The sequence below is a fragment of the Pelodiscus sinensis genome, chromosome 6 (genome assembly GCF_052426305.1).
Source record: "Pelodiscus sinensis isolate ZL-2025 chromosome 6, ASM5242630v1, whole genome shotgun sequence".
NCBI lineage: Eukaryota > Metazoa > Chordata > Testudines > Trionychidae > Pelodiscus > Pelodiscus sinensis.
In genome coordinates this window covers 37,599,214-37,611,179 of record NC_143057.1, presented here as the reverse complement: position 1 = coordinate 37,611,179, position 11,966 = coordinate 37,599,214, and the positions used below count along the sequence as shown (strand labels likewise).

The following is an 11,966-nucleotide window of genomic DNA, read 5'->3' as shown; positions in this document are numbered from 1 at the left end:
GAGTGGCACTTTCCTGAATATGTTCATTTGCACCCAGTTTACCAAGCAATTCAGATCACTATACATAAGTGACATACCTTCTTTATTTACCAATCTTTGTGTCATCTTCAAACTCTATAAGCAATGATTTTGTATTTTCTTCTGTATTGCTGATAAAACACATTAAATGGTGTTAGACAAAGACCCAATCCCTGTGGGACCCCATTTGAAACAGCCCCATTGACAATTTTATATTTCCCTATTTACAGTTAATTACTGAGATCTGTCATTGATCTCATCATGTGATCCCCGAGTATGGGCCTATTATTCTCAATTGTTAACCTGACCCTGAATGAGCAGTATTAAACTACATGGCATTTGATGATGTAAGTTAAGTTGACTTTGTGATACACATTTTACTGCCCCCATAGTGCCTGACCTGGTTGGCTGAAATGCTATCTAAAATGAAAGAGTTCATTATTGTGTGCAATCCCAGGGAAAGAGCTGAGAGTTACCACATGGATATGACTTCAGGTCTTTCCCTGGTTTTCTGCACCTTCACCCCAGGTTTACTTATCTGTGTTCCATCTGTAACCTTTCTTCAGACTGCAGTCTAGCTCAGAGTTTGGCCCACTGTTACATATGCTCCTTCAGAATGAAATGCTCTGCTGTAGTTGAAGCATGTCCATTATCTTTTCTTCTTCTTCTTCTTCTGTGTACTGAAGCAGGTATGTTTTAACCCTCTTGCAAAAGACAACAAAAACCCCTAACTCAAGTCAGTGCCTTTGTATCTGGCTACAATCTGTGACAAAAATCTATGGGCACTGAAGAATCTAATACAGCTCAATCAGACCTATCTATACCATAAGATTGTTACTGGAGATTGGTCTGTTGTTGGATGGACCAAATGTAAAAGATCACACCAGTGTGTTGGCTAGAGGCCATTTGTGCTGTATTCAGCCATTATTCTTCTTCTGTGGGATGGTTGACGGGGGTTTCCTCCTTTTTGTCAAATTAGTGTCAGTTTTATTTTCTTAAATTGTACACATTGTTTTTATCTGCAGATGATAAAAGACTAAACAATATGATTAGAAAAATGAAAAACATGATTACATTTCCTCTGCTTTCATTTTGTAAAATAATAATTGTAATGAATAAACTGCATGGTTGTAACACCAATTTGTTGTAACCCTGTCAAGCTCTAAACCTCTAATGTGAATCATTCCCTGGATATATAAACTGCAAAGGAAACGCATTGTAAAGTAATTGTGTACTTGGCTAGCTGACTAACAGAGGGCTCAGTGGAATTTTTGCCTGAGTAAAGGTTGCAGGATCACACCTATAGTGGGAATTGATTTAATTACCCCTTCTTCAATTATGTATGGCAGAGGAGGAGAATAAAGGCAAAAATGATGAATATGGTACAACCTTTCAAAATGAAGTTACACTAGGGTAAACACCTGTGAAATGGAAATCAGGTGGATTTGCCCAAAGCTCCATGGGTCTACCAGCATTTTAAAAATAATACCTGCTTACAAGCCTTTTAAAATTACAGTCTGGTAACACAGCTCACTATGAACCTGACTTCTGCTAAAGGGTAAGACAGAGAGACCACCAAAGTGAAAAAATTGGGGAAATTAAAGGCTTTTATTAAAAACTGGAGCTCTCATTCCAGATGGCAGCACCAGGTATAGCTGCAATATTTACCTCAACTCAGCTGCAGCTGTTGAGGATCCTGTGTCAGGAATTTAAAAAGGCATAATGAATGAAGTTCTGATCCCACAAATATTTATTCACATGCTTAGCTTTATTCGCCTGCCATTTAAGTCAGTGGGGCTATTCATATGTGTTAAGCGTATAAGTAAATGTTTGCAGAAATGAGGCCTAAGAAACAGCAGCAGACTGTCCAAGAGGCTTTAAGAGGAATTGAAGAAGAAACATGGAAACTACAGTAGGTCACCCAGGATGCAAAAGAAAATGCTAGCAAATCATCATGATATCTGAGGCTGCCTGTAGGAACACAAATAGTACACAATATAAAGTGGTTAGTGTTTAGTGTAAAATGAGAATTTATGGATTTTAAGCATGCCTGAGAGTCCTGAACAAGGAGATTAGATGATGTTTTTAAATGGTATTTTTTAGTTACTCTTTGTCAGGAGTAAGGGAACATCTCTTCTGCAAAGTCCCTTCATCTCTGAAATATGAACTTTGTGGATCTTTAATTTTAGGAAACTGATTTACACAGAAACACATGCTGGATTTTAATATTTTACTAAATTATAATCCCATACACTTAATCGTATTATCACATAATTCTAGACACTAAATATTGAAAACATCAATTAGATTATCGAGTTCCTTTCCCTGTCAATGCAGGATTATTCTCTGCAGTAATTTTGCTAGTGTTTTGTCCCTGCCTTTTCTCCTTTAAGTGGAGCTTCTGCCCTTCCCTTTGGTATACCTAAGAATATCTCTCTACAAGGAGGTTTTCCCCAGGTATTTGGCCTGACTTTGACCTTTCTTAATGTATCACACTAAATATTCATCCCTCCCTAACTATTTACACCCTTTAGATATTTGTAGGGTATTATGTCTACTCACAGTTATTTCTTAGCCAAACTATACATAAAACAATCCTGAAATCTTTCCTCAAAAGCCCCTTGATCATTTCTCTCGCTCTTTTCTAAATGCCCTTCAAATGTATTAATGTTTTTCTACGAGGATCAAGGAGCAGAGTTCTAAAAAGGCTCAAGAAAGAGACAGAAAGGCTCAGATACTCAAAGGTAGTTAGGCACCTAAATACCTTTCAGGATCTAGGTCCTAGTGACTCTATGCTGGTGCCCAGCCCTGAATACAGTATCTCAGGTCACAGCAGAACTCTGCAAGGAAAAGTTAGTTCCCCTCTGTTTGGTGACATGATACTTTTGCTTATTGAACTCAAAATTACATTAAACTTGTATTTTGCCACTAAAATTCATTGAAAACGTACATCATTTATGGTCCACTATCCACATAGGTCTCAATCTGCATTACTGCTGTGAAAATTTCTCCTTTCTATCAGTTTTGAGTTATTTTCACAAGATGTAGTAACTTGCCCTTGTCCATGCAGAAATATATTTTATTTTCTGACCTTTTTTTTCTAAACTCTCTGCGTCCCTTGGTATTATCTCTTTTTCCTTATTGGTCTACTATCAATTTAGTGTCATCAGTGAATATCACTAATGTGGTGTTTGTTCATGCTACTGATCATTAGTGAAGGTTATAAATAACACTACTCTTTCCCTCCATGATTCAGTGCTAGTTAATTTAAAAACAACTTTTTCAATTTTTAAGTTCCTCTCAAAGGATAAAGGGAAATTGGGGTTCATTAAAGTCAATATTAAAACTCTGATTTACTTTAATGGGGCAGGAGTGCAGTGATAAAACCTATAGCTGATGTTTGCAGTTAACTGTAAAACTGATAAGTCACTTGTTCTTGAGGGCTTAAACAACAGCAGCCAGTTATTGTCAGAGCAAACTTAATGTTGAAGTGTCAAATGTAGAGAACTCACATGTTTATTTCATTTTCATGAGTTTTTGAAATATGTTAAAATCTTTAGTGGCTCATTCCAAAGATCAATATTTGCTGTAGCACCTATATCTGTTATAAGAGCTCTGGTTTTACATGCAGGGATGCTGGTAGACAAAGGTCCACTATACCAACCTAATTTTCTTATTCTATCTAGTCATCAGTGTCTTAAAAATGCTAACATTAGTTTTGGATTAATTTATCATCTGTCAGACATTTTGAATGAGTAGAACAGGTAAAAACCAAATGATGTACTATCATTATCCAAAATTATTGCAACACTAATTATTGCAACAGCTTGTAACATGCAACAAGTTGAATTTAAAGTAGTTAAAATTGATACAAAATGTCTTTATGGACTCGATGGCACTGTGAATTTACTTATCAGATATACTCAGTATATGTGTAAAAATATGAAGCTGATTTTTCCCCTAATAGCCATTCTTTCAAAGTCCTCTGACAACTAAGCTGAGTTATCTCCATCATGCATATGATCATCAATTATAAAGGTTCAATAAACCAAATTAGACTCAAAACAATATACCATTTTAGAATAACCCCCAAGGAGTAGAAATATTAACCTTCCCCTAATTAATGATTGTCCACAAGAAAATAAATCAGAAAAATAGTGTGATGGCAGTATGTATTCCTCAGACCTTAGGACGCGTGTTTATCTTTATTACCATGAGTGGTCAAAGATTTCAATTCAACTGTCCATGATAGTTAAGTTAACCAAATGCTTAAGTGCTTGCAAGATTGAGACTTTATCTTCAGCCACTAAAGGCTTGGCTGAAATGATGCACCTTGCACTATGCTTTGAAGACCAACAGCTTCTAAATGTAGTATATTGAGGGACTTTTCCATGCTGTGCAAAGTTAATGGTTACAGCTATAAAAATGTTTTGCTCTTTTTTATCAGACTTTTCCTTTGGGGAATTATTTTATTTTTACTGCTTTTTGTTCACACCATGGGCTGGCATTTTTGGAGCAGAAAGACCAATTTTGATGCAAGCGTAGTTAATCTTATATATGACACCTTTTAGGCAGATAAACTAATTTATTTGGAAATCAATGTTTTGAAATAAAAAAATCGATGTAAGTTATATTTTTAAAATATCCCCCACTTATGGCTATGCTTTTTTTCTCTCTCCTCCAATCTTAAATCAAATTATGAGGTTATCCTGAGTTATGTAAATGTTTCATTACAAGCTACATGCATAAAGATCTTCTTTTATTTAGTCATCCTGAAGTGGAAAAGTTTTAGATTTCCAAATAAATTAGTTTATCTGTCTTTTAACAGGAGGACTATGTAATTCCACTCCTTCCATCAACTGTTGCTTAGGTGAGGAAATTACTTCTGAATAGTGTAATTTACACTGTGGAGATTTCTGCATGTGATCACCTCCCCGCTCCTCCCCAATAGAGCTAATAGCCAGCTGTGGCCTGTCAGTGTACACACATATGTACATCACCAAAGACTCTAAACCATTCATAACTAAGAAGGACACATCCAGTGACTCCAAGACTTCCTGCTAAAACAGGAAAGCAGTAGCTGGAGATGTGCCAATCTACCTGAGGGGAGAAGGTCTGATACCTTTTTCTCAGTGTCTGGAAATGCCACCTGTGTGTGTGTCAAGCTGTCACAGAGGTGCATTTCGGACTGAAATGGGTCTCTGGTCCTGCTGCAGGTCCCAGGGCACTTCTTAATTTCTCCCGATTTTGAGATGTGACACTCAAGATTTCCTTCCAGGTTTCCATTGGCATCCGAAAAAAGTTCACCAGGAACATAACATGAATCACTCTCCTTTGCCTGGGCCTCTTAGAACTCTACTGGGGGACAGCAACCTGAAGACTGTAACCGCCCCCCCCCCCCCAGTACCTGCCCCCTAGCGGGCAGGCACGGTGTAATCTCTGCCTCGCATATCTGAAAGCCACAGCTGCAATCAAATGTTTAATGTACACCATTTGTAATGCATTCCTTTTAATACAGCGCAGGAGACTTAGGGTGACTCCCTCTTTCCCCAATCCCCTCTTCGGCTGACGGAACAAAAATCTCAAATCAGTCAGTGAGGGTATTAACTCGCCTATTTAGTTGTGGTCCAAGCGAATCAGATCAGAAACGCCCATTTTCACAAAGCGTGTGATTTAAACCCTCTACCCCATGCTCGAATATGGGTGCCGGGGAGCAAGCGCCTTTTTGGAAACCCAGCCATCACCTGTGGGCAAGCACGTGGAGTCTTTGATGGGGTCCTCTGCGGTGGCATGGGACTGGAGGGACTTTCTCTTTTTTGATGTTAGTGCTGAGACATGACTTGCCTGAGAACAGGTGTCAGTGATTCATTTCTCTACTTCCCGTCTGTCCAGAAGTGTAAGCCAACTAATGTCTCCCCGGTGCTGTAAGGGTAGGATCTTTGCGCACTCCTTCCAGCAGCTGTATTAAAATGGATAGACTGCAAATTATCCGAGTTAAAAACTTGTTGTAGTTGTACTTGGGGGACCTGAATAGGACTCAGCAGGTTAGTCTGAGTCATTGACCTCGGGCCAAATCCAGTTCACTTCTTGCAGGCTAGTCCTGTGGAAATGAATGACTATTTCTGGCAGCAGGGCCCAGTATGGCGAGTTCCTCTCCCGATCCCTCCCTGACATATTTTGCATGATGAGCAAACATCACTGTCGATAACCCTCAAGTCACTCTGCCTACACAGCCCCTGCATTCTTTCAGCGTGCAGCCCTGCCCATGTGCCCAGGCTCACCGCCTACTTAAAGGACGTGGAGTTTTGCAGGGACCGGGGCTGCATCGTTAGAACCCCGGACAAAACCAGCGTGTCAATGGAAGGAATTTCTCAAACTTGAGGGATGTCCAGTCTCTGCTTGTCACCTGTGCCTCTCGCCTTGTTTCTTCCCTCCCGAGCCACAGCCCTTTTCTGACTGCTGTATCATACGTGATGAGTTAACTGCTGGCAAAATCTATTCACTTTGGAATAAGAACCCAGACAATCCCCACACGCAAGATATTTTGACAGCCAGCCAAACACTATAGTATTCTGACAGAGAAACAACTAAAGGGGGGAAGAGTATTAGATATAGTAAAGGTCCCTCTACTTGCACAATCCCTTTCACTTACCTTGGCAGAGTCTGTCTACACCCTTCCAACAGATATCTAATCCACACTGTTACAGTTCCACCCATATTTCTGACACCAATATTCCTGTTGAATCAAATGACGTTTCCACCCAGAAATGAATCTTCTAAGTATCTGCAGTCTCATTATTTCTTCCACTCTGAATTTGTCGTCTCCTTTACCCCGTGTGTGTTGGTTTTTTTTTGGGGGGGGGAGGCGGGAATTTGTTTAAGATACACCAGAAAATGGTATCCATATCAATATAAGGGACAGACCCTACTTTTATTGAAGTCAGTAGGAGCTGGCCCTAAAAGCGCACAACTTTCTTTTCTATTAGGTGCCAACATAGCTGCAATCAAATATACAAAACCGACAAGGATTACTTTAAAAACAGTCCGGATTTAACAATAAAATAAAAATCTAGACAGAACTAATTCTGAAAAGAGCACATTTTTAAATCAAGAGCGATTTTTAATTTTTAAAAGCAATGTATAAGGCTTTCCACAGCCGAAAGTAAATTTAAATTTCAAATATTTTAAGAATCGCTTAATATATAACTAATGCCACTACAGAAATAGCCAAGTTTGTTCCCATGTAAAATCTAAGGGAAGCTACAAAAGGGTTAGAAGGTGTGTGTGTGTCTATTTCTTGTCATTTTTTATTCTGAACATCTGCCCGGCATATCTGCGATGAAAAACTTTTCTTGCATCGTCCCCCATCTGATTTCCTAACAGTGCAACAGATCTATGCTTCCTTCGCAGTCCCCCCCTCCTCTTTTCCCCGGTCTTCGCTGCTCTAAGAGTTATTTTGATTCTGGAAATTAAAGTCTAAAACATCTTCTGGATCAGATGGAGCCATTCCAGTGGAATGGCAGGTGAACAGATACTGCCACAATTTGTGTCAGGAAGCTACATGCAGTTTCAGCCTAGACCACGGAGATTGCAACAGGTTTGCTTTCCCAGGCAAAGTTTCGAATAGATCCATATCGCCAAAGAAGGGGGAAGCAGTTGGTTTAGGTACCAGCCATCCTCCTCTAAAGCAAAGCCTTGGACTGCGATGTCTGGGAACCCGGCAGACCCCTTCGATGAAAATTTTGAAACGAATGAGTCGGAAGGTTTCAAGTTTATCTAGTCAGACAAGTATAGCCCGTGAATCCGACCCCTGCATCCGTTTAAATCAATGGCATTAGTTCAAACTGACTTCAGTGGAATCAGAATCGGAGCTAGTGGCCCCGTCTTTCCTTTCACAGCTTCATTTTCTTTTTCCTGTCTTCCCACCCTTCTCACAGCATCGCTGTGGAGAAGCAAAGGAGCAGGATTTCTGGTCATTGAAAACCAACTTCAAGACTTTTGTTCTTTCATTAGCGGAAGTATAAGAGCAGACCCATATTGGAGATTAAGGCTGAGAAAAAAGTAGAAACTTCTAAACAAACTTTCCAACTAGGCGAAAGAAACAGATCAAGTAGAAGTGGATGAAGAATGTCTCTATGAAATAGCAACTTTGCTTTTCACAACACTCCTCCTTTTATGCTTAGCAGAACACAACACCAGAAATGTTTGTGTATTTGTGTATGTTTGGGAGATTCCTAATTCATAAAACTGAATTATGAGCAGAAATCTGTGCCCATCTGGGACGAAAACAAGTGAAAACTCCTAAACAGCAGCGCCAGCAGAAGCAAATCAATAGTTCGGTTTTAATAAAACATTGGTCTACTGTACAGCAGGGCAGACAGACAACGGTAACAATCATTCACAAACCAATCGGGATTCATCAGTCAAAGAAACAAAAGGTGACTTTTGAAAGGTTTGCTTCATAACTTCCCTCTTTTCAGTTGGAAGTTTTTTTTTTAAGTAAAGTGCTTTTCCTGTGATTTTTTTAATTCTGTTTTTATACTTCTCATTCAGCAGTTCTTAAGTTTTCAAATTCAGCTGCAATACACACAGAGCAACACACATACAACAGCTATATCTGTGAGTTGTTAAAAGGTGATGTGAAAAGCTTAACGGCGGGGATTTTTTATGTTGAGAAGAAAACAGAAAACTGAGAGATATGGTACAAGTTTACAGGCAATGCTACATTCCGCACATTTGTTTAATTAAAGAGTCCTCTATAAAAATGTCCCCCTCCTCCGGTTAAATATTCATTCGCTGTAAAATGTAAAGAGTATACAGCAGAAAGGCGAGGTTCTATTTTTTATTGGTCAACTTCTGTTGGTCAAGAAACAAACTTTCGAACTATCCCGGGCTCTTCTTCAAGTCGTCAAGACCAGAATAGCTCAAAAGCGTGTCTATTTCACCGACAGAAGTTGGTCCAGTAAAATATATTGCCCCACCCACCTTGTGTCTCTGATATCCTGTGACAAACTCTGCCACAACACCGCACACAAGAATATAGAGGAGTCATGGCTACTTACCTATATTTAAAGGAGCCCTTTGTTGTTAATGCAGCTGCAGTTTAAATTTCTACTCGTCATTTCTCTATTGTTTTGCAAAATTTACTTTTGCAATCGAGAGCCTCCCACTTTAATCCCTTGTTGCTTGCCTTTGTCAACGGTAATTGCTTTGGTGTCCCTTGCAGAGCAAGATCAGCCTCGCTCTCCAGCGGAGAAACGCAGGCTTGAATGGCAATTTTATGCAACTCTTCATCTTGCTCAGGAAATACAATGTTTCTAAAAATAATTCCCTTTTGCCCTAACTACTCGAGAATCCTTTCTATTGGCCAGATTCACATCTCGAATCTGAGCATTTTTTATACATATATCCCGGCTGCAGAAATAGGATTCCACTTAAAACAGAGAATGCTGAAGAGAAACCGATTTCACTCCGAGTGAGGAGCTCTTATGTACCTGGATTTTAGCCCCGCTCCCGTGTGCTGCCCACCCAGCCGTTCCCTCTGTTCAGAAACGGAGCAGGGCACACTTGGGCAGCCACAGGGCCTTTTCACATCACCTTTTCACCCCTTCTTTGATAATATTTAACAACAACAGAAGCTCTTACCTGAAACCTGGCTCTCAATAAATCTGATTGTACAATATATAAACACAGACACCAGAAGGGTTATATTAATGAAACCATTTAAGAGCCCATGTCTCAGATCCAGTCCTGGCCCCTAGGATACACCCTTCGCGGGTAGGTGTCCCTCTCTGCCCGACTCCTTTAGGAATGGACTAGGACAGAGGGCAAGGAGCTCTTGCCCTCGGAGGGGGCTGGAGTCTGCTCCAGGAGGGAGGAAGAGGCTGGCGAAGAGGAAGGGCAGAGCTGCGACGGGGTGACTGTCAGAGCGGGCAGGGCAGAGCCGGGTGGCATGGCCGGGGTGGGTTTGATGGGCACGGGGACCGCGGGCAGAGTCTGGCCGGGCGGGGGGCACAGAGCCTTCATGGGCATCCCGAAGGGTCCGTACTCGTGCGCCACGGGCATGCCGGCCATGGAGTCCATGACGCCCACGTGCGGCCACACGGAGCCGAGCTGGCTGGACACCGGGTACCCGAGGTGGTGCATGACGGAGGCCAAGGGCAGCCCGCCGGCCTGGATCACGCCCTTGTAATCTCGGCCGATGATGTTCTCGATGGCGAAGGGGTGCTTGAAGCCCGCCGACGGGCTGCTCCCGCCCAGGCTGTAGGGCTGGAACTGGGGCAGCCGCCCCACGCCGGCGGCCGCAGCAGCAGCAGCAGCGGCGGCGGCGGCAGCCACGGCCGCCTCGGAGGCGCCCAGGCCGCCCTGCCCCTTGGCGGCGGGCTGCGGGTGGAAGTAGTGCACCACGTGCGGGGCGTGCGCCGGGCCCTTGGGCAGCGGCGGCTCCGGGCGCGGCACCTTGAAGCGCTTGCGGCGCCGCAGGAAGCTGCCGTTCTCGAACATGTCGCCGCAGTCCGGGTGCAGCGCCCAGAAGCTGCCCTTGCCCGGCTGGTCGGGCCGGCGCGGGATCTTGATGAAGCAGTCGTTGAAGGAGAGGTTGTGGCGCAGCGAGTTCTGCCAGCGCTGCGTGTGCTCGCGGTAGTAGGGGAAGCGCTCCATGATGAACTTGTAGATGTCGCTCAGCGGCAGCATCTTCTCGGCCGAGTGCTGGATGGCCATGGCCGTCAGCGAGATGTAGGAGTAGGGCGGCTTCTGGTCGCTGTACGAGCTCTTCCCCGGCCGCGGCATGGCCGCCCCGCCGGGCCCCGCGCCCCCCGCCTAGCGCGCCCCCGCCGCGGCGCCGCTACATCCCGCGGCCGGACGGCCCGTCTCCCGTGCGCTCTGCCCTGCCCGCCGCAGCCCGCGCGAGGGGACCGGGGCGGGCGCTCGCTGCCGGGCTGCGCCCCCGGGCCCCGCACCGCCGCCAAGTTTCCCTTTGTCGGCGGGAGCGGCGCGGGCCTTTCTCGGCGCGGCAGAGCCCGGCTGCCCAGCGCAGGGGTGAGCGGCGGGGGTGGCGCCGCGTCCCATCAAAGTCTGGCCGAGCTGCGGCGGCCGGCGGGGTGGCGCAGCCGGCGCGGGGAGGAGGCGGCGGAGAGGCGGCTGCCGCGGCTCTGGCTGCGAAGCGCTCTCCGGCGCGGTTTTGTAACGATCCCGGAGCTGCGGAGACCCCCGCAGCTCGCCCGATTCATCACATGACAGTTGCTCAGGGACTTAGCGACTCCTGCGAAAGGGGCCAGAAGCCGCGCAGCGGCTCACAAAGTCCTCAGCGGGACGAGGTGGGGCCAGATGCGCAGGCGGCGCTTCTGGGAGGCTCGAAAGCGCCCTGTGAGGTCCAGAGGCGCTTTCAAAGCGCGGAGAGGGGAGGCAGCCCGAGCCGGAAGGCGCACTCCTCCCCTCTGCCAAGCCTCCCCTCTCCGCAAGCCCCTCGGCCGCTTTCCTGGCCTTCCTGGGGCCAGCATGTGCAGCCACGCTCCAAACCTAGCAGCCTCCAGGGTCACCCTCCCCGGCACGATTTGAAACGGAGAGCTGGTAGCTCCTGATCCATTTAAGCAAGTGGAAACTAGTAACTGACATCAACTGAGCTTACACATCTTTTCTTGGAAAAGAGGGAACTTCGGGCTACTTTTAATAGAACAATAAAACAGCTACGCATTGTGAAGGAACAAAGGAGAAGTAACAATTCTGTACCGCCACTCTCCCTCAGGGATCATAAGTAACGTATTTTACTGCAGTGACAAGTCTTGGGAGGGGGGGGGGTTGTTAAAGTAAAACAAAGCTCCCTCCAACCAACACCTATGCGCTTCAGGTGTTTTTGAGATGTTAATCAGTAGAAATCAACTGAGAATGCAACAATTGATAGGCGCCCTCTAAAATGTATTTGGCAAAAGCTAGGTATTTGAACGTCGGAT

The 11,966-nt window shown here is 44.4% G+C and overlaps 1 protein-coding gene across 1 annotated transcript; it reads right to left on the bottom strand.

Moving 5' to 3' along the window:
* Positions 1-7,993: 7,993 nt before the first annotated feature.
* Positions 7,994-11,401, bottom strand: FOXB2 (forkhead box B2). The gene has a single exon (XM_075932889.2). The coding sequence runs from the start codon at positions 10,804-10,806 to the stop codon at positions 9,823-9,825; it is 984 nt and encodes a 327-aa protein (XP_075789004.1). The 5' UTR covers positions 10,807-11,401; the 3' UTR covers positions 7,994-9,822.
* Between the last annotated feature and the right edge of the window lie 565 nt (positions 11,402-11,966).